The sequence below is a fragment of the Bactrocera dorsalis genome, chromosome 1 (genome assembly GCF_023373825.1).
Source record: "Bactrocera dorsalis isolate Fly_Bdor chromosome 1, ASM2337382v1, whole genome shotgun sequence".
Taxonomy (NCBI): Eukaryota; Metazoa; Arthropoda; class Insecta; order Diptera; family Tephritidae; genus Bactrocera; species Bactrocera dorsalis.
In genome coordinates this window covers 41,546,677-41,571,991 of record NC_064303.1, presented here as the reverse complement: position 1 = coordinate 41,571,991, position 25,315 = coordinate 41,546,677, and the positions used below count along the sequence as shown (strand labels likewise).

At 36.9% G+C, this 25,315-nt stretch overlaps 1 protein-coding gene across 4 annotated transcripts; it reads left to right on the top strand.

Moving 5' to 3' along the window:
- Positions 1–1,356: 1,356 nt before the first annotated feature.
- On the top strand, positions 1,357–23,423 carry LOC105232918 (Krueppel homolog 2). Of its 4 annotated transcripts, none has more exons than XM_029553249.2 (6): positions 1,831–1,859; positions 2,074–2,148; positions 8,323–8,532; positions 8,586–8,835; positions 8,900–9,033; positions 22,781–23,423. In XM_029553249.2, exons 1-6 carry the CDS (start codon positions 1,846–1,848, stop codon positions 23,010–23,012), a joined length of 915 nt encoding a protein of 304 aa, XP_029409109.1. In that variant the 5' UTR covers positions 1,831–1,845; the 3' UTR covers positions 23,013–23,423. The 4 variants fall into 4 exon arrangements, with proteins under 4 accessions (XP_011213120.1, XP_011213121.1, XP_029409109.1 ...); XM_011214817.2 differs by lacking the exon at positions 1,831–1,859 and adding an exon at positions 1,995–2,011; XM_011214818.4 differs by lacking the exons at positions 1,831–1,859; positions 2,074–2,148 and adding an exon at positions 1,357–1,512.
- The last annotated feature ends 1,892 nt before the right edge of the window (positions 23,424–25,315 follow it).

Sequence of the window (25,315 nt, the reverse complement as noted above, 5' to 3'; positions counted from 1 at the left end):
AGACGCAATATTCGAGAAGGACACGTCGGCATCAGCGAGGAGTGCGTGGCTATATAAGCCGTGGCAGCGCCAACGTAGTCAACCAGTGCTAAGAGTAAACTGATATAGTGTAGACGAGTTGTAAAATAAAGAGATTTTGTTGAAGTTAATTAAACGGCTTTTGGTTTTATTTGTCAATCCAGAGATACGAACCTAGTAAAGTAAAACTAGCAAGGACTAAATTCGTAACAATATATATTCAAAAATCTAGTGAATTATTTCTATTTTTTGATCATATGCTTTCTTTGCATTCTTATCTTCAATACCATATAAAGTTTTCTTCAGCTTTCCTTCGATATTTTGTGGAAAAAAGGGCAGAAACTTAAACAAATAGGAAACAAAACAATTTTTTTTTAAATCATTGTTTCAAAAAACCGATTTATTTCGACAAAATACATACGTTATATCTAATGAACGTGTATCGTTTACCCGCGATCCATCAATCATCCCTTATAAATCACGATCCATATATCACAATAAGTGGACATGTGACAGGCTCCTTTACATTATATATAAAAATATGAACTAACTATTTTAAGCAATGCCCAATCAAGAATTTCGCTGCATATCTAGGGAATTGTTAATTTTCAAAATTTTTGATAAACCATGGGGTTTGTTTAGAGTTGTTTCCAGTCGAAATTTTAATGCCATCGACTGAAATATTGAGTTTCAGTTTGTGAATCGCTGAGCTTGTTAGGCTCCTTGTTGTGAAGAAGTAAAAATAGCCATGGAGGTAACTATTTTCTTCCGAGCAGATAATTCATGGTCCACCACTTTATCCCAGATGAGAACCTTGGGTGATTGACTGCGTCAAAAGCTTTAGGATAGTCCTCTCAAAGGGTACAAGTTTTATACGCGTGTTTTTGTTTGATATCACCCTTTAAAAGTAAGTACTAAGATGATTACTTTTTAAAAATAGTTAAACATACTATATAACAGAAGGAAGTATGTAGCGAATGTTTTATTATATAATGAAATTAGAGAAAGAAGTTTTATACACTATTCATGCATACTTATATTACTTATAATAGGTTTTCACTTAGTAAGACCGATTCCTAAAAATCTATTTAGTTAGTATACATCTATTTTATGGTTAAAAAAAGGTTCTTTACGGCCCATACTTACTATGTAGAGACGGGAAAGCTAAAACTTGGCTGTTCATGAAAATTATCAGGCAAACTACCCAACCATAATAGAACACCCTCCATTGAGGTGTTCACCATCATTATGATTTATTTAACTTATGTGAAGTCTGGTAGCATTTTTTTACAAAATTTTGGTCTACTAAGTTGCCTGCACTGTTCAACGTCATCTTTAAGCGTGAACTACTGAAATTAGTAGAGTGAGTGAATATGATGACTCCCCTTAGAAAGAGATGGATGCAGGAGAGTTAATTTTTTTATTACAGGTAGAAATTTAATCAGTCCTAGGTGAATTAGTGGAAGAAATAAGTTAAAATCGTTTGGAAAATTTGTGAGTAAAGTTGAAGTAAAAAATATTTAAATTAACTAGCTTTGAACATATCAGACTTCGTATTGAGAAAAAGACAATTTAACTTGGGCGATTACTTCGTTTTTTTCTGATTTCGAATGTCATGTGTAATACTCATCAAATAATACATACTCATATGGATAGACTTGTGCTTCAAAATGTATACTCCGTAGTTAATTATATATAGTCTTTAAATTAAAGAATCAACACGTATTAGTTTGAGCTGATTGTTAGTATACTGACCTTTTATTAAAAAATTAATCTATGTACATTGTGCGTTGGACTTTAATTGTTGCTGACCTAAGCAAATCAGTTATGTGGAACAGTTGGTAGGCAATACTAATTGTTTAAATAGGTAGTGCAAGAGAAAAGCAAAATAATTTAGAAGTAAAATCTTAAAAGATAATTGGGCTGTAGTTTTTGATATTTTTATTCCTTTCGCTTTGGGATTTTAAGAAAAGGTTTCACGTGTTCAATATATGTATTTAATAAACATATAATTCGTTTTGGTATTGCTTTTGAAACCTTTTTTTCTTATGGTAGGCAAAGGAACTATGGAACCGGTGTTGGATCGCCTAGAGTTTTTTTAAGGCCAAAGCCCGGCAGTGCAGTATGGGTGTGCGTAGTAATTTTTAAAATATATTATTTTGTTTAAATACGCACTATAAATAAGTATTTTTGATGTACCTATTTCAATGAGTATAGTGTTGAACATAATTTATAAGTATATGTATATACAGACATATGTATACAAAGAGTTGACTTTCGTATCACGGGAAACTAAGACGATATAAAAAAATGATAATTTTAGCGGCCTCCTTCGTTGCGTAAACTACACATTTATCAAACCAATTACAATCTACTAAATTTCGAAATATATTACAAGAACTATAGGGTGATCCATTTCAAGGTTCCTTCCCTTTTTAAAGAAACAGCACAGGACTTCGAATTTAATAAAGAATATTTATTATCATTCGAAAGAACATTCTTTGGCATTCTTTTTTTATAAGATTATCTATTTCAAATATTTCACAAGGTTTGCTCTTTCGAAGTGGTCGTGTGGTGGCGCTGTGCACTTTTCGGAATCCGGTATTAGCGTAATAACCGTTGCCAGTTCCGGTTACGTTCTTACCGGCATTAGTTTTGAAGAAATATGGACACCAGACCGTTGTTTCTTCTGGATGAAATCTCAACTGCATCCATTCGTCCAAAATGCGGCAATTTTGCTTGTTTACATAGCCATTGAGCCGGAAAAACGCCTGATCGCTGAGCAAAATTTGAACTTATGAATTTTTCCGTACAACAGGAATCTATTTGAATAAGTAACCGTATCTCTGAGCTACTACTCTACTCTTGCAACATGTAGCTTCAAAATATAATAGAAATGATCGGCATGTCCATCTATTCGGGTAATCTGTAACAAGTAAGAATTAATATGGCTTTATGAAATTGGCTTTAAATTGCCGTAACTAATCCGCATACTAAGATACAAAACTGTAATTTATAACGGAATTCTGTACTGTGATACAGTCACAAGTCCAATTTTCAATTCAGTACGGGACCGTCACAAACGTCTGTATTGAAAACGAACAGGTCTAATCAGCTCCTACATTTTATTATTTAGAGAGCCCTGAATGAAAATAAACATCTCGATAACAAAAAGACTTTATTTACGTATTTATTTCTTATAATTACTAATTTAATTTGGACATTTTGTACATTATTGAGCGCACTAAAAAAATTTGCAAGCGAAAGGGAACGAAGGGAAATTTTTTTACTCTAGTTGTAACGTGTTTCATAAGTAGTTACTGCGTCATGTACATACAATCGAGTTAAAATATATAGCATATAAAGAGGGAAAAATATACATACACAAAATAGTTATATTAATATAAATAAAAATAAAAACAGTTGGAGGTTATTTACATACATATTTGTTAACATGTACATATACCGCTTTTTAATGGTCTTTTTGCTTTACGCAGATGTCTGCCGCAGTAATTTCACTCTGTGTCAATTTTAATTTTGGATTTCGTTTATTTCATATAATAGTGATGCTATCTTCGTTTATTTCATATGATAGTGATGCTATCAAAGTTTTAATTTCGCTTTCACCTAATCGTTGTTTTGATTTTTTTTACAACGGATGAAGAATATGTGAACGTGAAGTTGCACTTGCCGATTTAAGTAAATTTCTCCATAATTTTAAAATACTTTCTATGTAAAATACAAATACATACATAAAGTGGCCCGCAAAACCATCGGATTTGCGCCACAATTAATTTTGTCGATTTCATAGTTTTATATATAAAATAATAGAAAAGATGAAATCCGGTTGACTGTCTCTCTCGCCGTCCGTCCGTCCATGCAAGCTGTACCTTGAGTAAAAATTGAGATGAAACTTGGTATGTGGGATCCTTAGCACAAACAACATTTCTAGTTCGTAGGTGGGCGTAATCGGACCACTGTCAATTTGAGCTAAAACTTGACCTAGCCCCTATATAGCTAATTTCAGGATTTTAGAATATCCGACTGATTTTAATCTATTGGTTTTACACCATAAAATATTTCCCTGGCTTTGATTTTTGCAAGTTGTAAGACTATAAAATGTTCGGTTGAACCTGAACTTTACCTTTCCTTACTTGATTTTAAGTCTTAAATAAATAAAAAACAAGGAAATCACCTCTTTAATTATATTTTCATTTGACATTTAAACCATTCATAATTGTAAAACCGATCTAAAATATGCAAAACATAACTTAAGAGCATTAAATATGGCGGCTGTTCCACTTTAATGAAGTATTTGGATACTCTTACGATTACCCCACAAAAACTTTGTCGTTGAATTTACATGTATTCTTTTTTTTACAAGGGAGAATAATTCACGTGATATATGTAAATTTTGGTTAAATATTCGGAAACTTCTAATAAAGGTTTCTCCTCGGTTTCTTCTGTCAGCCCCATTTTGCGGGCGTGCGGGCCACCAGACAGAGACCAGTTAGTATTCCGAATATGTTCCTACAGTCTCTTCTATCGAGTTTTAATAGGAAATTTGTGTACTTCCAATTAACTGTTTTGCACATAACTTTTGCAGTTTTGCAGCCGTAGGTCATTCCATCGGGTTTTTTCTTTACCAAGCTTCTGTTTAGGTCGTCATATAAACAATGCATGGGTTTCTCAATGTTGATCATGTTTTCGGTTGTTAGCCGTACACCATTCTTGGCAATCTCGTCCACTACTTCATTGCCCTCGATGCCCTTGTGGTCTGGCACCTAGTAGAAGTGAAGCTGATTGCTTCTAGCAACAAAAGATCTCAGCTGAAATATACTGCAGTGGTCCGAAAATTAAAAGGCTGCCTTATGCCTAACTCTGAATATTATATTCCCGCACCAACTTCATTTTCGAGCTATCTATGAACCATGTTGGTAGGCCCAGGGTGTTAGATGTGTGGGGTTTGTGGGGCATGCAAAGAGGTGGTCAGTGTCATGCGGGGACTCGTTGCATGCAGGTCATACATTAGGTATGTCAGGGTCTAGTCTGGATAAGTAGGAGTTTAACCTGCTACAGTATCCAGAACGAAGTTGCGTAAGGGTCAGCTGAAGCTCTTCATCTGCTATACATAGGTGGTGGTTTGACTCCAAGAACGCCATTCACGGGAAGGGAGTCGGTGAAGATGTTAATGGCTCCACTGTGAATGGCGGTCAGTACCTGTCGAAAGTCAGTTGCGTCCGAAGTCCGGTCGGCGTACTGTACGATGTCGTCGACGTAGTCCAGGAAGGACCTTTTGATGCTCCTAGGAGGCGGTTCCACTCCAAGCAGGTGGCTGCAGGGGTGGTTTCTGCGAAAACATCCCAGCAGGAACTGCCTGGAGAGGAGTTCATTATGCTCCTTAACTGGGAGCATAAGCGTCTCACTATGTAGATGTTCGATGGGAGACATCAGAAGGCATCCCGTTGCGGCCCGGAGTGCAGTATTTTGACAGGTCTGTAATTTCCTCATCTGCGTGCCACTGCATCCAGGCGACCATATAGGTGCTGCGTAATTGACGACCGGCCGGCCGATTGCCTTGTATGTTGCCAACAACGTTTCTTTGTTTTTTCCCCATGTGCTGCCGGCTAGCGACTTGAGGATCTTGTTGCGGCTCTGTACTTTGGCGATAATCGCGGTCGTATGGGGAGAGAAGGAGCATAGATTATCGAGGGTTACACCTAAAATCTTAGGGTTATTGACAGTCGGAATTTTGACGCCGTCGACTGCAATATTACGTTCCAGTCTATACTCCTTCGTCCAGTTCGTAAATATGGTCGCTGTGGATTTGGTGGGGCAGAGTGTTAAATTCCGTGCAGTGAGGAAACGAAAAAGGTCGGTGAGGTAGTTGTTTACCTTCGAACCATCGATTCCATTGCCCGACGTCAATATCGTTCAGTCATCAGCGTATGAGGTTATGGAAACCCCCTCTGGTGGTTGAGGAAGTTTCGAGATATAGAAGTTAAACAATAACGGGGAGAGGACACCACCCTGCGGAACCCCCTGTTTAATTCTTCTCAGCTTAGATGTTTCACCTCGAAATAGTACGGATGACTGACGACCGTTCAGATAGTTGCAGTAGCGTTGTGTGATTGACCGTGTCAAAAGCTTTTGACAGGTCCAACGCTACGAGGATCGTTCTTTCGCAGGGTGGTTTCTGGTTGAGGCCACGAACTATCTGGGCGTTTATGACGCTAAGTGCTGTGGTGGTGCTGTGCACTTTTCGGAATCCATGCTGGTGGCTAGGCTCAGGTGGTGAGTGAAGGTCGGGAGTAACAAGGCTCAACCACAAGCCCGCTTGCGATGCCCAATTCTGGAGTGTATTGAGAGTGGTGGTCATAATATTGCTAGTAGCAATGTCGTCCGCATTTGCTAGGGGTTTTGCCGTCCAAGTTCCTTAGCAGTTTATTTACCACTAATGTCCACAGAAGCCGAGATAGCACTACACATTGCGGAATACCTTTACCGACTTCTTTGGTCGTTCTAGCGTTGTTCTATTCTGCTCTTATCCTTCTAGAACTCAAAAGGCTTCTGATCTAGCGTTATATAGAAGGATCAACACCTATTGACTAAGTACTATTAGATAGAATAGATTTCGTAGATACGTTGTTGATCGCTTCAGGAATGCTCCAAGAGCGTATTCCTTATATTCAATATCCGTTTTTCACTTATATTTTGATAAACTCAATCAAATTTTAATAGATAAATATATGTATGTGCAGTGAGCACATATTATGAAGTGCATCTATTCATTTATGTAATGATAAATTTTAATTTTATTTCTTATTAATTTATACGAACTGAAACCTTAAGCGTTTTTTGGTTTCTGGCTTCGAATATTAAGTCTGTTATATGAACATATACTACAGTAGAGGCCCGCTAATCCGGACACGGCCTAATCCGGATCTCACTGTAATCCGGACAGAGTTAAAAAATTCAAAATTTCTATTATGTCCCTTGTAATCCGGACCGACATTCTCTATCAGTATTCTCTAATCCGGATCACATGTTTATTATTCGCTTCGCACTTTATTTCGCTACTTATACGTGCGCTTTGTTTCATACTTGTGTGAATCCGCAATATTCTGGAAATTACTTCCTGATCAAACATGGGTGTCTGCTGTAGAAAGAAGTGCTCCAGGGAGAAAAACCTCTAAAGAGAGAGTAACATTTCTTGCTTGTGCAAACGGTGATGGCACACATAAACTTAAAATGGTGGTCATTGGATAAGCGGAAAATCCCAGAGCTTTTAAGAACTGTAGCGATCTTCCAGTTGAATATTACTCGACAAAAAATGCCTGGATGACTTCAACTATTTACGTAAAATGGTTTTACGAGTCGTGTGTCAAACAAGTAAAGGATTTTCAAGCGGAAAACAACCCAGATGGAAAAGCTATTTTACTAGTTCATAATGCTTCTTGTCACGCATCGATTGCGCAGCTTATGAGCGATGATGGTAAAATTATAACCATATTTCTTCGACCTAACTACACAGCTCTTATCCAACCAATGGACCAAAACGCAATACGTTTAACCAAATTGTATTATCTCAAAAGCCTCTTGGTGCATATCCTGTCTTTGGAAGAAAATGATGTTTCCAAAGTTATTAAAAATCTCACAATAAAGGATGCTGTTTTTTTGCTTGCGAATTCTTGGGACAAGCTGTCGTCTGATACAGTAGCAAAATGTTGGCAAAAAATTCTTCTCTATTCAGGGACAATCTGAAATTAGTGAATGGCTTATTGGACATAACGACCATTTACCCCTCCATAGTGACGACGATTCCTCCGTTGAAGAAGTCGAAAACAATGAACCAAAAGCTAAACATGAAGACGCTATTAAAAGCTTCAGCACCTGTATACAATGGTCAGAGGAAAATAACGTTGACTCGGAACAAACTCAGTTTGTGTATTCTTAGAACGCTACGGCAGTGAGCAATGGAGGCTAAACAAAAAAACGTTCACCAAACAAAATTAACCGATTTTTTCAATTAAATTTAGAATTTTATTACACCGCTTGATACATACAAATTTCTAACGTTTATTTTCAATGCATTGTTTTAAGTTTGTTTTTGAAACATGTGTATTATTTGTTATAATAAACAAACAGAAATTTATAAATATTTTTTCTTAATACATAGTTCTGATATGTCTTTGGTAATCCGGATTCCCTTGTATTCCGGAAAGGAGTCGGTTTTAATTGATCCGGATTAGCGGGCCTCTACTGTATATATAAACAATTTTAAATATTAACTAATTTTTACAGAACAAATAAAATGAGTGACGACGCAAGTAATAATCAACAGAATAACAGTTCGACCTCTTCATCTACACCGCCTCCACAACAAGATAGTAATGGCAATGTATTGGAAAAAATGCAACAGCATATTCGAACGAATAAAGTCGACGTAGCTATGTGGGCTACACGCATACTCACAGTACTCTTTACATTCAGCTACTTGGTACCGCTAATAAGGTTAAATAAATTTTGATTAATTGGGTTCAATATTTTAACTGTTTAATTTACAGTAATCAGCAGAGCTCATTTAACAAAGTATTATTATCGAATGCAGCGACTTCAGCACTACGCCTACATCAGCGTTTACCTTCGTTTGCATTTACGAGGGAATTTTTGGCACGGCTCTTTATTGAAGATTCCTGCCATTATCTTATGTTTTCGTTAATATTTTTTAATGTGCAACCCACATTGCTAATTCTCATTCCAATTGTTTTGTTCGCCGTATTACATGCATCCAGTTACTCATTAAAATTATTAGACGTGAGTAAATTTCGGTATTATAGACATGTTAAAAAAAATATTTGATTTTATATTCCTTAAATAGATTATTGGCCAAAACTCTTGGTGGGGAGCAAGGTTCTTAATTTCGTTGGTTGAGTTCCAAGCCAGTAATATTTTGAAGGCTGCAGCTTTTGCTGAGATTTTTATTATGCCATTGGCTATTGTTTTCACATTCAGGTAAGTTGAAATTTTTTTCATTTCAAAGTTATTGAGAAAAAATATACATCAATTTACTTCCCCTCGTTGATATTTTTATACCATGATTTATCTAATACCATTTTTCTTAATAACCTAATGCAAAGAATTTGTTGAACTTAACTCCGAGCCCTGTATTTCTGAAGCATGATTTGAAATATTGTTATAGTTTTTTATACTATGAACGTAGAGTTCGTCTTCGACGATATAATTTAATGACTTAAAAATTTTTAAAAACCCTACCAACAGTATTAATTACTACAAAATTAGGAACAATGACAGTGGCCTAATTTTTAATATTTCTTAAAAATTAAATAAAAATATTTGATGAACTTTAACGCAAGACCCATTTTTAACCTGGTTTGAATAAAGGACTGTTTCAAGCGGAAAAATACTTACAAGGCAATACATTCCAGTCCCTCTATTACCTCTTTATAGAAAATGAGGGAGAGGTATCTGAGAGCTTACGTAAAATTAATTTTTAAACAAGTAAGGAAGGGCTAAGTTAGATGTAACCGAACAATTCTATTCATATTCTGTGGAAACTTATCCATTTAATTTCATTATAATATCACACATTATGACCAACCTGTACAATTTAAAGTCAGATAGAAAATCGGAAATCATTATAAAAGCTATTTTGAGGACAGAGAAAGGGGCAGGTATACTTGAGCAATATTTTTCAACAAGTTGTGATATATATGTATACATATACATATATGTATATCTATATACATATATACATATATATGTATATCTATATGCATATACGATATACACACTGAACGTTATAGTATAAGGTATAAAGCCCACTGGAAGTTTCAAAATTGTGTAGCAGGTAGATGGGGTCTAAGGATGTATTGATCCGGTCATATACATATATTTTTGGTAATACCATTAACATGCCACATACTAATAATATGCTCTCGTGCGTTTTATTAAGGTACACTTACATCACCAATATATATGGAGTAAAGTCAGACGCATGTTCTAAAATGGTAATATTAGTTAAATGGGGACAAGGACAAGTTTTCTACGCGATTTTATTCATTTTTGATAGATATATTTTTATTAGTAAAAATGCTATCAGATTTTCGCTAAGATAACTCACGTATTGGCCGATATATTACTGTGATCAAATTGAAAGGTGAATTTTGTCCATTTCATCTACATCAAAGTAATCCCCTTCTGCAGCAATACACTTATGCCAACGGATTTTCCAGTCATCATAGCACTTGGAAAAATCCTCCGTCGTGATGGCCTTCTTCGATTCAGCTTTTATATCCTTAATTGAGTCAAAACGGTGTCCTCGAAGTGGTCATGTGAATTTGCTGAACAGCCAGAAGTTACACGAAGGTAAATCAGGTGAATGCAGTGGTTGCGGCACGATGTTAGTTGAAAATAAACACAAATAACCAATTCAGTATGAGATGGTGCATTATCGCACTTCTTTGTTCATCGGAAAATTCACGTTTGGAACCTCACAAAACGACGCGTATATCAAATAGTAATGAATATTTTGATGTGTCGTATTTAGCATAGATGTTTCTAACAGTACTACCAACTTATAAAAACAAAATTTACAAATTCTAAAAACTTGCGAAGTATAAATTAAAAATTTGAATTTGATCACAGTGTGGTATAAAGTAAATTGGAAGTTCATAAATCTTTGTATTAGGTATATGGTATCTGATTCAATTAATTTTTGACAAAGAGGCATATTTTTATCAGCATCTGCTCCGAATTCCAATCACATTCCTCTGCGATTATTTTGGTAAAATGTTCGCCGTATTAACTGGTATCTAGAGGTTTGAACAATTGTATTCCGATTTTGAAAATTATTGATCATAAGGTGACCTACTTTAAGCGGACTTTTCGGGATCGAATTTAAAATTGTGTTAAATGGGAAGTAGGTTGTAGTCCAATATCGCCCATTTTTGTACTGGAACATAGGAATGTAAAGATGATATTACACACAAATTTTGCCGATATCGGCAGAGTCTTATTATGACCTTGACTCCCCGGCCCTGGCGCTCCCTCGGGCAATCTCGTATTTATTTATTGATTTATAGCGCATTTTCTAGTTTTGAAAGCCGTTATATGGATAGTTAATTTACAGTGCCGATATGGGTGCTTAACTTTTCGCCAAAATAATGCTGTACTAGTAGGTGGAGTTTGCCATATTCCAATAATAGAAGGTAGGAACCTGAAAAATTGTTAAATAATAAGAAATACATATATAGTTTATTCATATGTATATGTATATCTTAACGCAAATGGGTCTGGCAACGCAAATGGGTCTGGGAACGCAAAAGGGTCTGGCAGTGAACGAGGGCAAGACGAAATATCTCCTGTCATCAAACAAACAGTCGTCGCACTCGCGACTTGGCTCTCACGTCACTGTTGACAGTCATAACTTTGAAGTTGTAGATAATTTCGCCTATCTTGGAACCAGCGTAAACACCACCAACAATGTCAGCCTGAAAATCCAACGCAGGATTACTCTTGCCAACAGGTGCTACTTCGGACTGAGTAGGCAATTGAAAAGTAAAGTCCTCTCTCGACGAACAAAAGCCAAACTCTATAAGTCGCTCATAATTCCCATCCTGCTATATGGTGCAGAGGCTTGGACGATGACAACAACCGATGAGTCGACGTTGCGAGTTTTCGAGAGAAAAGTCCTGCGAGAGATTTATGGTCCTTTGTGCGTTGGCCACGGCGAATATCGCATTCGATGGAACGATGAGCTGTACGAGATATACGACGACATTGACATAGTTCAGCGAATTAAAAGACAGCGGCTACGCTGGCTAGGTCATGTTGTCCTGATGAATGAAAACACTCCAGCTCTGAAAGTATTCGACGCAGTACCCGCCGCGGGAAGCAGAGGAAGAGGAAGACCTCCACTCCAGTGGAAGGACCAAGTGGAGAAGGACCTGGCCTCGCTTGGAATATCCAATTGGCGCCACGTAGCGAAGAGAAGAAACGACTGGCGCGCTGTTGTTGACTCTGCTATAATCGCGTAAGCGGTGTCTACGCCAGTAAAGAAGAAGATATGTATATCTTATAATGAATGGATTAAAGTAAAACAAATTTAATTTTTACATTAAAATAGACTTTTATTAAGAGAAGTACAAAAACTTATTTTTTTCCTCAAACTATAAACTATAAAAACATTTCTTGAGTACTACGTTCAAATATATCTAGTATTGTAATTTTAAACATTAATAATTTAGTAAAATCAAACAATAATAAAATCTGACCTTAATCATCTAAGTTTCCGCCGTCTAGACCAGTGCTTCACAAACTTAGTTTTGCCATGACACGGTAATTTTCACACTGTCCTTTCGTGACCCACTTAATAATATTAAACTCAAGACGGTTACATGAGATTAAATAATACACGTTTAATAATAGTAAGAGAAATGTTTTATTAATATTAAATTATAATATTTTGGTATCTTTGGTACTCACTTTTTAGTGCGAAGTATGGCTGTGGCTTATTTTTAATTATAGAGTTCAATTTTGCTGAAGTTGTTGAAAGTTTTATTCTGAGATCGGGTTCCACTTACAGTCTGTTTCGATATATATTTTTAAGGTAAACTAGTGTTGAAAACCCAGCTTCACATTTGTAAGTGGTCACAAAAGGCATTAAAAAAATCATTGCTTGATGAGCTAGTATTGTGTATTCTTGACGACAAGATAACCAAAAATCAATCAATGGTCTTTTGTCAAATGTATCCTTGAGTGCTGTATCAGTTGACAGTTCAATCAACGAATCGACATCTGAACCTGTCGAATTTGTTTCGGAATCTAACTTGAATGTAAATGGGTTTCTTATCCAAGCTTTGTTGCCATCAATTGGAGGAAAATATTCTTGAAGATTCCTCTCCAGCTCTAATAAGTGTTCTTTAAATTTAGTTAAGATGTCTTGTGGCAATGCAGTAATGTTGTACTCTTTTTGTATTACACATAAATTACTAAATGCTTTAAAGTTCCCTGTCTCCGCGCGTTGTAACTACACTATAAGCTTTTTTCTTGCAGCTTCCACTTTGTTTGGAACTTTAAATATTGTTACATTGTTACCTTGCAATGCCATGTTTAGATTATTTAAAAATTAAAAAATATAATTAAATTATTTTTTACCTAATTTTTCACGATTTTGTAAAAAAAATTAAAATTTTTACAATTTTTCTGAAAAAATGGTTCATATGATACAAGATCACGCTTATGTGACTCAGAGAATGCTTTTTTATATTCTCTGCGTGACTTCGTATATTTTTCTTCAAAGCATTTCTCTTTATTCATTATCGCATGAATTCATTCGTTTTACATATATTTCTGCCTTTGAACGTGCTCATTTCCGCTAAATAGCAGCGGGAATGGTGAATTCCGTACTAGAATTCTATACGAGGTGTGTTCAAAAAGTATCGCGAATCGTAACTGACAGTTTTCTTCGATTGCAGGGGCGTGGTGCATCATGAGTTCTTGCCACAGGGAAGAACGGTCAATAAGGAATATTACCTGCAAGTTATACGCAATTTGCGCGAAGCAATCCGCACGAAACGCCCGGATTTGTGGAAGAACAAAATTTGCTTTTGCACCTCGATAACGCCCCTGCTCACACATCGTTGCTTGTGCGCGACTTTTTAGCCAAAAACAACACACTAATGATGCCGCAGCCACCGTATTCCCCAGATCTGGCCCCCTGTGACTTTTTCTTGTTCCCGAAACTGAAGAGGCCCATGAAAGGACGACGTTACGCTTCTCTTGACGAGATAAAGACGGCTTCGAAGGAGGAGCTGAAGAAGATAAAAAAAAATTAATGTTTTTTGAAGTGCTTCGAAGATTTGAAAAACCGTTGGCACAAGTGTATAATAACTCATGGGGATTACTTTGAAGGGGACAAAATACCTCATACAAATAATTATATGTGCATCAACTTTTTGCAAAAAAAGAAAAGATTATAAAATTGCAAAATATTTCTGGTTAATTTTTATTATTACATAAGATATAAAAAAAGAAAAAATAACAAATTTCAAATATTTTTTTGAACTAAAAAACAAAATTTAAGTTTATGCTTATAGTAAATATTTATATGTGCATTTTTCTATTTTTTCCTGTAAATCTTATTCATTTGAGTTCAACTAAAAGACATCTCTACTTTAATAGTCAATAGTTTTGCCCTTATTTTTTAAAACTAAATTAAGCCGCTTTGGCATAGAATTAACTAATGACTGTAGAATAGTTATGTCAATATTGGCCCATTCTTGCTCTATGGCTAATTTAAGGTCTCAAACTGCCTTCCGTTTTGGAAAACATGTGCAGAGAGGATCCCCCAGAGATCTTCGATCGGATTTAGGTCCGGACTTAATGCTGGTCATTGTAATACGGGAATTTGCCTGTCATTAAAGAATCGCTTCGTAACCTGTGCCGTGTGGATTGAAGCGTTATCCTGCTGATATGTCCAGTTATCGCCATAAATATTGCCAGCATATTCTATCAACTCACTGTCCAAAAGATTTACATACATACTAGCATTCATTTGAGTGGATATATAGCATATAGGTATCTTTCCATTGAAGCAGATTGCAGCCCATACCATCAAGATACCGCCTCCAAAGCCTCGCTTGTAGCAGGAACGTCGTTCCTGACGCGAATCTCCCCAATATTTCTTGCAATGATCTGGGCCGTCCAAATTGAATTTTTTTTCGTCACTAAACACTATATTCTGCCACTCTTCGGCCCAGAATTGGTATTTATTTGAAAACTGCAAACGTGCTATAATATGCCTTTGCAAGAGCTTTGGTTTAGGTACCATGAAGGTGTGTTTGATAAACTTATTTTCATGAATAATTTGAACAATTCTATTCCTTGTTATTTGCAGTCTTAACTTGGTCCGTATTTGACTGCTACTCATCGAATCCGCTACTGCTAGCTGTCGAATCATCCGTTTGCACCGATCATCAATGTTGGTTTTCCCTCTGCTGCGTCGCACTGTACCATAATTGGTGGGGTTTGTAACAAATCTTGATATACAGTTTCGATGCCGCTTTAGTCTGGATGCAATCTCGTATATTTTGGAACCGCCTTCATGCATTCCTATAATTATTCCTTGTTCCTTGGCTGACAAACTAGTACCACGAGGCATTTTAGGCTTAAAGTTAAATAAATGTATTAAAATTTCAAATAATTCATCAAGTGAATACACCTACAATAGTTTTGCAAACAAATTTTCACGCTAAAAGATTTATCCGCGACAATATCAGCAAGAAAGATCAGCTAGACTGATTTTGCACATATAAATATTTACTACGCAATACCCAATGCACAAGCAGATTCTTAATGTAACGGTACAACGAAAGAGAGCAGAATGAAACAATTTTCGTTGCATGTTAACGGCAACATATCAGCCGTTTATTCTACATTCACCAAAATTCAAAAAATACCAGTGAACAAAAAATATAATCAAAATCAAAAATGCACATATAATTATTTGTATGAGGTAGATATGCATGAATAAATAAAAATTCGCGATACTTTTTGAACACACCTCGTAAGCTCTGTTAGCCGTCCAATCGAACATCATACAGAATTCAATTTGCACCTACTCTATATCTTTAAGTTCTCTGGCTGAGCTTTCGCATCGCTCTTTTGTTTCAACTTCAGGTCAGTCATCAGCGGTGAGTAGCACGAGCGCGCGCCTATCTCCGCTTACGAATATTACGATGCACCGATCGATCGATAGTAGGTATTATTTTAAAAACAAGGCGGGAATGTTGCGGCCCGGTATTTTATTTTGATGGCCCGGTACCGGGTCGCGACCCGTCATTTGGGAAACGCTGGTTTAGACAATTAAAATCTGCTTGCAACATGCATATAGGCTTATCACATTTTTTGATTAGTGTAGCTAGTCGTCCTATCTTTTTGTCTAGGACAAAGTGAGCATCATCATAATTTGAGTTCGAATACGGTATGTCAGCAAGTAGGATATTTGTATTACTTTGAGCACTGATATGATCACATCATCATCCGATTCTTGTTGTAATTCAGTGTCACAATCATCTTGACCTGCCAGTGCTCGTAATATGTCTTCTTCCGCTAATATGAATATATAATATGAAATATTGTTTGCAGGTAATAGTTTAACTAGAACTTGTCTCAGCAAACAATATTTCACGCCGTTAAATACGTAAATAAACATTATAAATAAATAAATAAACAAAAAATAGTTACATTTATCTTTTGGACCAGGCGCCATGTGTGTGATATCCAACCGCACTTTAAGCACCTGTCACACGTTTCATGGCTGATCCGGACTAATTGCTTCGCACGGAAGGGATTTGCGTTGAGGCATATAAAGTGCACCTTGCTACTGCGATGCTCTGTGCCAAATTACATCTATCTATTTCAGTTTCATGTTAAGTTATAACACTAAAAAATTATTCCTTATAAAGGTTTCAATTTATGCTTAAGTAACAGTTTGCACGGACGGATGGACGAACGGACAAATAGATAGACATCCGGATTTCAATTCGTCTCGTCATCCTAGTCATTTGTATATACATATTAGTGATGAGCGATATTTCACTACCGGTGATTTTTTCACTGTGATTGAAAAATCACAAATCGCAACTGCGATCACATTTTATAAATAGCAGTTCGCTTCTATGAACTGCGATTGCGATCGCAGTTCGAACCTGCGAATAGTACGAGTACATGCGATCACAATAGCAAATAGCAGAAAAGTAGCAGCTTTCTTCAGGGTATTGTATATGTATATAAATATGCGTATATGCTATTTTTCGTCATAGCGGTTTAAAGTTTTGAGTATAACGTTCATGTAATTTTTAATAATGGCAAGAAATGTATCAAGGAAAAGAAGTGAAGTATGGCAGATGTTTGAAGTAGTATGTGAAATATATGCAAAATGCAATATTTGCAAAACAAAAATTTCATATAAAACATCTTTAACAACCAGAAGTTTTAACTGCTTATGAAATATTTTAATTTTATATAATTAAATTTTTAATTTTACTTATTTGAAAGCTTTTGTGATGAATTTAAAAAATTAGCTTAGAGTACAAATTGAAACTCTTTTTATGGTAATATATATATAGTATAAATATTTAAATTAAGTTTTTAATAACATTTATGAATTTTAATAAAAATGGAGTTACTTTTACTGTTTCATATTTATTTATTCTTTTATTAAGATGCTCTTATAATTATTTCGTTTAACCGAATATTATTTAATTTAAAGCAAGAATTGTAATTAATTAATTTCAGAAAAAAATATGGAATAAAAAAATTACGGTTTTTTAAATTTTCCCAAAGATTAGGAAACTCCCGTTATTAATTTGGTCTTGAAAATATTATTAGCGGGTATTCAAAACATTCTGATGGATTATGGAATTCCCGTAATTAGTTTTTCTTTGAAAATATTAAAAGCGGATCATACCAACATACAAATGAACTATGCAATAAGCTCTAAGTTTCAGGCGCCGAACCGCTCCAACATTTGCGAAAATATAGTGAAAAGAAAGGCGGAAAAACTTGACTCGAGTTACAGGAACCAAAAGAGAATTTGCCGCCAATAACGACAAAAGGTTCCGTCGTTCCCACGATAGTCGTTTGTTAACTGGAAGGGACCCGGACTTTTATTCGGGCAAACACTGTAAAATCGGCAGAATCTGCCGCTACACCAACAACAAAAAAGTCTTCGTATATAATATATAAAATCACAGTGATTTAAAAATAGCAATCACTGAAATCACAGATATCGAAAAATCGCATTATCGCTCATCTCTAATACATATGTACTCGTATATATAACTGCATATCTATCACGCTTAGTTCTAGGTGATAACATACAAACAACCGTTAGGTTGCAGTTATATGCTGTAGCAACATCTTGCAAGCTTTCTGCTTAGGACTATGAAAAATTTATACATACATAAACTATAACAACAGCGCGCTAGTCGTTACTTTTTTTCGCAAGGTGGCGTCAATTGGAGATTCCAAGCGAAGCCAGGTCCTTCTTCCCCTGGTCTTTCCAAAGGAGTGGAGGTCTTCCTCTTCCTTTGCTTCCCCAGGCGGGTACTGCGTCGAAAACTTTTAGAGCTGGAGTGTTTAGGCCAATGATATCAATATCATCGGCATACGCCAGCAGCTGTACACTCTTATAAAAGATTGTACCTGCTCGATTAAGTTCTGCAGCTCGAATTATTTTCTCCAAGAGCAGATTGAAGAAGCCGCACGAAAGGGAGTCGCCTTGTCTGAAACCTCGTTTGGTATCGAACGGCTCGTAGAGGTACTTCCCGATACTGACGGAGCTTTTGCTCAACGTCAGTTATACAGACGTAATAGTTGTGCGGGGATAGTCGTGCTGTCAAAAGCAGCTTTGAAATCGACGTAAATTCTTCTCACGAGTATTTTCCAAGATTTGGCGCATGGTGAATATCTGGTCGGTTGTTGATTTTCTAGGACTAAAGCCACACTGATAAGGTCTAATCAGTTTGGTTTTAATCTTTTAGACAATACACTCGATATAACCTTATATGTGATGTTGAGGAGGCTTATTCCACGGTAATTGGCGCAGATTTCCTAACGTTGGGCATGCTTTCGTCCGACCATATTTTACAAAGGAGCTGATGCATGCTCCTTATCACTTCTTCGCCACCGTTTTTGAATTGCTCGACCGACAATCCATCGGCCCCCGCCGCTTTGATGTTCTTCAGACGGGTAATTGCTATTCAAACTTCTTCATGGTCGGGCAAAGGAACATCTGCTCCATCGTCATCGATTGGGGAATCGGGTTCGCCTTCACCTGGCGTTATGCCTCCATTGCCATTAAGCAGGCTGTAGAAGCGTTGCCTCCATAATTTAAGTATGCTCTGAGCATCGGTTATGAGATTACCTCTGGGGATTCTACAAGAGTATGCTTCGGTCTTAACATCTTCCGTTAGTCGCCGCATCTTTTCGTAGAATTTTCGGGCAATTCCCCTGTTGGTCAGCTTATGAAGCTCTTCCTACTCACGCTCTCTTTTTCTGCCTGTAAATGCGTCTCGCTTCCCTCTTTAACTCTTGGTATCTATCCCATCCCGCACGTGTTGTGGTCGATCGTAACGTTGCGATGTAGGTAGTCTGTTTTCTCTTCGCTGCGTCACGTCTTTTGCATTGTCCGAAAACCAGTGGTTTCGTTTGCAGCTGTGCGTAAGGAGCTTGAAATGCAGTCTAACAGTTCCCATATACAAAGTTGTTATGAGTGCTCTCGGTGCGATAGTGGTCCGATTCGATGTTAGGATCTCGGAGCATACGCACATTTAAAACACCGGAGACATGTCTTCCGTCTGCCTTAACATGATCGATCTAGTGCTTTTCGATCCGGAGACAGCCAGATAGCTTGATGAATTTTCCTATGCTGGAATCTAATACTACAAATAACCATATTTCGGGCCACTGCGAAGTCGATCAGTCTCAACCCATTTGGGAATGTTTCCTCGTGAAGGCTGAATTTACGGACTGTTGCGCCAATGATATCTTCCTTGCCCACCCTAGTACGAGGGCTGCTATATATATTTCTGGCCTAATAATGCAAATAGGAATATTTATCAACGAAAATGGTTTTTTTTTCGTTGGATTTGGCTCGTCTTGGAAGACCCACACGGTCGATTGCTGTTTTGTTTCGGGCTCATACGCATAGATCCATGATTCGTCACCTGTGACGATCTTATAAACGTCTTTTGAAGCACCGCGATCGTATTTTTTCAGCATTTCTTTACACTAATCCACACGAGCCTTTTTTTGAGCGATTGTCAAATTGTGCGGGATCCAACGAGAAAAAACCTTTTTTACGGCCAGGTGTTCATGCAATATCGAATGTATGCTGGTGGGAGAAATGCATAGGCATGCCTCTATCTGAAAGTATGTTACATGACGGTCTTGCATTATCAGTTCACGTACGGCATCGATGTTTTCTGGCACAACGGCTGTTTTTGGACGACCTTCACGGAATTCGTCTTTGAGCGAGCGTCGGCCACGATTGAATTCGTTGTAACGTTGTTTTTCACAGAGCTATAGGATGGTGCTTCATAGCCATACAAAGATTTTAGTTCATCGATGCACTCTTGTCGTGATAATCCACGTCGAAAGTTGTGAAAAATGATCGCACGAAAATGTTCACGAGTTAATTCCATTTTTTGGCCGAGATGAATTTTTTAATTCCCTGTAAATAAAACAATTCACGGTGAAATGACAAAACGTTCTGAGTGATGTTATGCTAAAAAATGTCAAACTTTCCAATGGAAATGTCAGATTACACCTGGCGACACTTAGTGTTGCCTAGTCCAGAAATATATATAGCAGCCTATGTATTAAAGTCGCCAAACACGATTTTGACATCATGGCGGGGGCAGCTCTCATAGGTGCGCTTCAAGCGCTCATAGTAGGCATCTTTGGTCACATCGTCCTTCTCTTATGTTCTATGTTGATAAACTTCGCTTTGATGCGGTTTGTGGCTAGACGTTCATGCAAAGGACCTACTCGCTTCAGTCCTTGTCCCGCCAACGCAGATACTTGGACGGCGGTGATGTCAGCCTTCACTCTAACGAGGACATCAACCAGTTGGGCAGCGGTACCTTCCCAATTAATGAACCGGACATTCCAGGTGCATTCCCCTAAATCGTTATCCTTGGTTCGTTTGCTATGGTCGTCATCAAAAGGGGGGTTTCTCATGCGAAGCTGTTTACACTTTTTTATTGGCAATGTTTTTCACCTGGCGGGTCCCAAACCCAGCGCACAACCCTGTGGAGTGGATGTTTTGCCTTCTCACTTTAGCTCGCTTTTAAACGTATGTTTTCTGGCTATCCAGAGGATACGTGGTCAAAGACCGGAAGTCGTGAACTGCTTGAGTCATATGTAAAATAATCGTTTCTCCCCAGTGAATGGCAATCAGAGAAAACTTTCCTCACTTGCGTGAACTTCTACACATGACTCCATGAAACGTCAAATACCATTCGGAAAGTGACAGATATTCAGTAAAAAGTCTAAAATTTACGAAATGGGTCGCTATTCACTATAAGAAAACTGGGAAATATTGAAAACTTTTTTCCAAATTGGTGAGTTTTCAACCCAAACTGGCTCGTTGGTAGATAAACCAAAACGTCAACGTTCATTTCCCGCGCGTTCAACCGAAAATATTGCGACTGTGGCTGAAAATGTTAGTGAGAATCCATCCACCTCAACTCGCCATCGATCGCAAAAATTAAACATTCCGCGAACAACTTTGCGACGAATTTTGAAAAAAGACCTCGCTATGAAGTCATATAAAGTTCAATTGGCGCAACAGCTAAAGCCACTTGACCACCCGAACCGTCTACAGTTCGCAGATTGGGCAGAAGATCGTTTGACCGAGGATGGTCAATTTTACCAAAAAATCATCTTTTCGGACGAGGCTCATTTCGAACTCGATGGTTACGTTAACAAGCAGAATTGTCGCAATTGGAGCACAGAAAACCGGCACGTAATCGTCGAGAAGCCAATGCACCCAGCACGAATCACTGTATGGTGCGGATTTTGGTCTGGTGGAATCATCGGCCCATTTTTCTTCGAAAATGAAGAAGGAACCGCCGCAACTATCAATGGTGAGCGATATCGCGCAATGTTAACCGAATTTTTTTTCAAGCAAATTGAAGAGGAAGACTTGGACAACATTTGGTTCCAGCAGGACGGCGCTACGTGCCATACAGCAAACGCTACACTCAATCTTTTACGTCTTCGAAAATCGCATAATCAGCAAAAGAGGTAATGTGAATTGGCCTCCCAGAAGCTGCGATTTAACTCCGTTGGACTATTTTCTGTGGGGAGCTGTTAAAGATAAATGTTACGCCAACCATCCAGAAACAATTCAAGATCTAAAGTACGAGATTCAAGGTGCTGTAGCTGCCTAAGGCCTGAAATCATCGAGAAAGTACTCCAAAATTGGGTGGATCGGATAAGCTAGTGTAAACTCAGCCGTGGTGGTCATTTGTCCGAAATTGTTTTCCACAAATAAATTTCATAAAACAATCTTTCAGGTTTCCGACTTCATGGCGTAAAACCGGTAGTTTGCACCAATGTTAAACAGGAGCATCTTGAGCTTAGACTGCCTTGTGTCTCTGGGGAGGGTATTATACTTTTCAACTTAACGCGGGTAAAACCACCCGCTAACAACTTCGCCCGGCGCAAGTCTGTAAGGTGTTCATATCTCACTCTGCCTACTCTCTCCTTCTTGCAGCTCCTTTATGGAATGGAAACCAACCGAACGCAAAACAGGGTTCCGGCCCGACCATCCTGTAAGGAATCTGGCACCCCAATGAGCTGCAATCGGTTGCAAACTGTTAAGAAGGTTCAGACGTTTTATATACTCCTGCACCAATAGCGATTTAATCTAGTAAGATGAGATCGCATTAAGTGCCGTTTGACTGTCGCTGAAAATGGCAATACTTTCAATAGCTTTCCTAAAGCGATGCAAAAGTTGTATGTGTATCAGTCACAACTTGTCAATTTTCGCATTCCATTTTTTCCTGATAGCTAGCATTCTATAACTATTGTATACAACATTTTGAAATTTGTTTGCAATTAAATTAAATCAACATCAAAAGTGAATTACTCATATAAAAACTTTTTTTGAATATGAATGCAGTAAAAAGCATTTTTAATAATTTGCAAATTTGCTTATCTATTTCAGAGGAAAAGCAGGACTAATGACTCCGATAGTTTACTATCATTTCTTGGTTATGCGTTATAGTTCCAGACGCAATCCTTATACCCGGAACGCTTTTGCGGAACTTCGCGTTAAAGCCGAGGCTTTAGCCGCCTCATCTCCTGCGGTTGTTGGTAAGATCATACATAGTGGCATCGCTTTTGTGACTCGTTTAGCGCCGCAACAGCAACCGGAGCAACCATCAGCAACACAATAAGCATTTTATTTTTTAGTACATCAGCCTTTTGTTTTCAAATTATGTTCCACTAATATGAAAAAGACATATGTTTAATAGTATATTTTACAAAAAAGTACCTTAAGAAATAAAGGCAACTTAAACATGCTACGTCTAAACATTTGCCTTCAAGGGTTATATGAATAACAACAAAAATGTATAACTATAACAAATATAATTTAAATGTAAATTGGAACACAACATATTGAGTTTTAAATTGTACGACAATTTTTATTATATTATAAGGTATTATGTAACAGGTATTTGTTCAAGATTTTTCCTCTTGAAATTATTTTTAGTTTCCTCTTTATGTAGTCATTGGTGTTAATGTGCAATTATGTCGATATATGAATGATATCAATTTGAATAAACAATTATATTTTTATCATGGGATTAACTTTTTTATTTAATATAAAGCGTACATTTTATTGAAGTTTTGAATTAATCACTGATTAACCTCACAGAAAATATTGTAAATACTAACGAACTTTGTAATCAGTCCGTCCTTAGTCTAAACACTGATTTGTTAAATAAAACATAGATATTACTTTCAATTTACTCTACTTTTAATTAATCCTGAAATCGTTTTTCGTGCTGCTTTTTTACCTCCTGGTGAAAGATAATGAAAATGTGTCAAACCAAAACGATGATGCCATAGGATTCAATTAGAGGGGCCATACCGTAACGTCATACACATTATGGTAGGGCACCATTAATTGTACACAGTATTGCCCGTATATATTTTATATGGTTATTGTTATGGCACCTATAATTTAACCAATAACCATAACTATATTACTGTTAAAATTGGTGTCATAGTGATGATTAGAAGAACAGAATTAGAATTATTATAAAATTATTGCACATAGTATAGCGTATTCAATTAGAAGGTATGAATCATAGGGAAAGTACTAAAAGTGCGTTCCAAAGTAAACAGGACTTAAAAAACAGAGCAAATGGTTTTTTCGGTAAAATAAATTTATTTTATTCAAAATAGTCCCCTTCGCTTCAATATATGTAGCTTTTTGCACGATCCAAAAGAATATCGAACGAGTGTTTTGCTTCGTTGGCTGGTATGGCCACCAGTATGCCGGTGCAAGCCTTTTGAATGGCCTCTGCGTCTGCATAACGCTTTCCTTTCATGGGCAAATACAATTTTCCGAAAAGGAAAAAACCAAGGTGCCATATGAGGTGAATACGGGGAGTGGTTAATCGTTAAAATGTGATTTTTGACCTTTTTGACCTATTTAATGATGTCCTTCGAATGTTGGATTCTGAGCAATTTTTGGTCGTCAGTCAATTTGTGCGGAACAAACCGTGCATACACCTTTCGTAAGCCCAAATATTCGGTCAAAATGCGATAAATCGATGTTTTGGAGATATTCATTTCCATTTCCATGAATTTTAATGATGATTTCGGCTGATTTTTGATGAATTTACGGTGATCACGGATTTTGATTGGTCCACAAGTTGATCGTCATTTATGACCTAACGATCACTTTGAAAATTGAACATTTCGGAAGTAAAAATCACTAGACACCAAACTGAGACAGCAAGAAGGTCAATGTCACTGCTATGCAGGCAAAAATCTCACTGTTTAATTTTGGTACCGTTCTGTTTAATATCTTGATGTTAACATTAATAAAAACTAAGATTGAGAGTCATTCGACCACATATGGTTATTGGCTGTACGCAAATGTTATCCGGTCCATTATATCATATGGAGAACTATATTCGTTGCATTTTACGTAATAAATCGCTGGAAAACGGTCTGCTCCACTTCAACAAAGTCAGTTTTGATATACAGCTAATATGAAACGGAAAGAAATACGATACAGTGCTTATGACTAGCTGGCTCAAAGTTTAAGGCCATTTGATCGTATCATATTTTATTGTTACAGAACTTGGGCTAGACTGATCAAGTGATCAAGAAAATACGATTTATTGGGCGACAAATAAAAAGAAGAATGGACGGTACCAACGGTGTGACCTACATACATCCAGCGAAACAAAAAAACCGCAGCAAGTGCTTTCTACAAATTCATTGTAAACGGTATTACGGCTATGCAGAGAAACTTTTTTGACATTTTGCTTTAAATCCCATGAATTTCAAAGCATCCGGTTGTGTGATTAGTTATTGTAATTCGCGTTTTCTTTATAATAAATCAAAATCAGGCATAAGAAAATGCAGCTTTCTTTGTCACAAAAAGCTATTATTATTTTGTTGGCTAATCAAAAATGCAAATAAATTAGTAGCATAAATACATTTAAACGACAGCTCAATG

Coding starts and splice junctions, on each gene's coding strand:
- LOC105232918 (XM_029553249.2), top strand. Junction 8,533..8,585: donor TACTTGGTACCGCTAATAAG/GTTAAATAAATT, acceptor TTTAATTTACAG/TAATCAGCAGAGCTCATTTA. Junction 8,836..8,899: donor ACTCATTAAAATTATTAGAC/GTGAGTAAATTT, acceptor TTCCTTAAATAG/ATTATTGGCCAAAACTCTTG.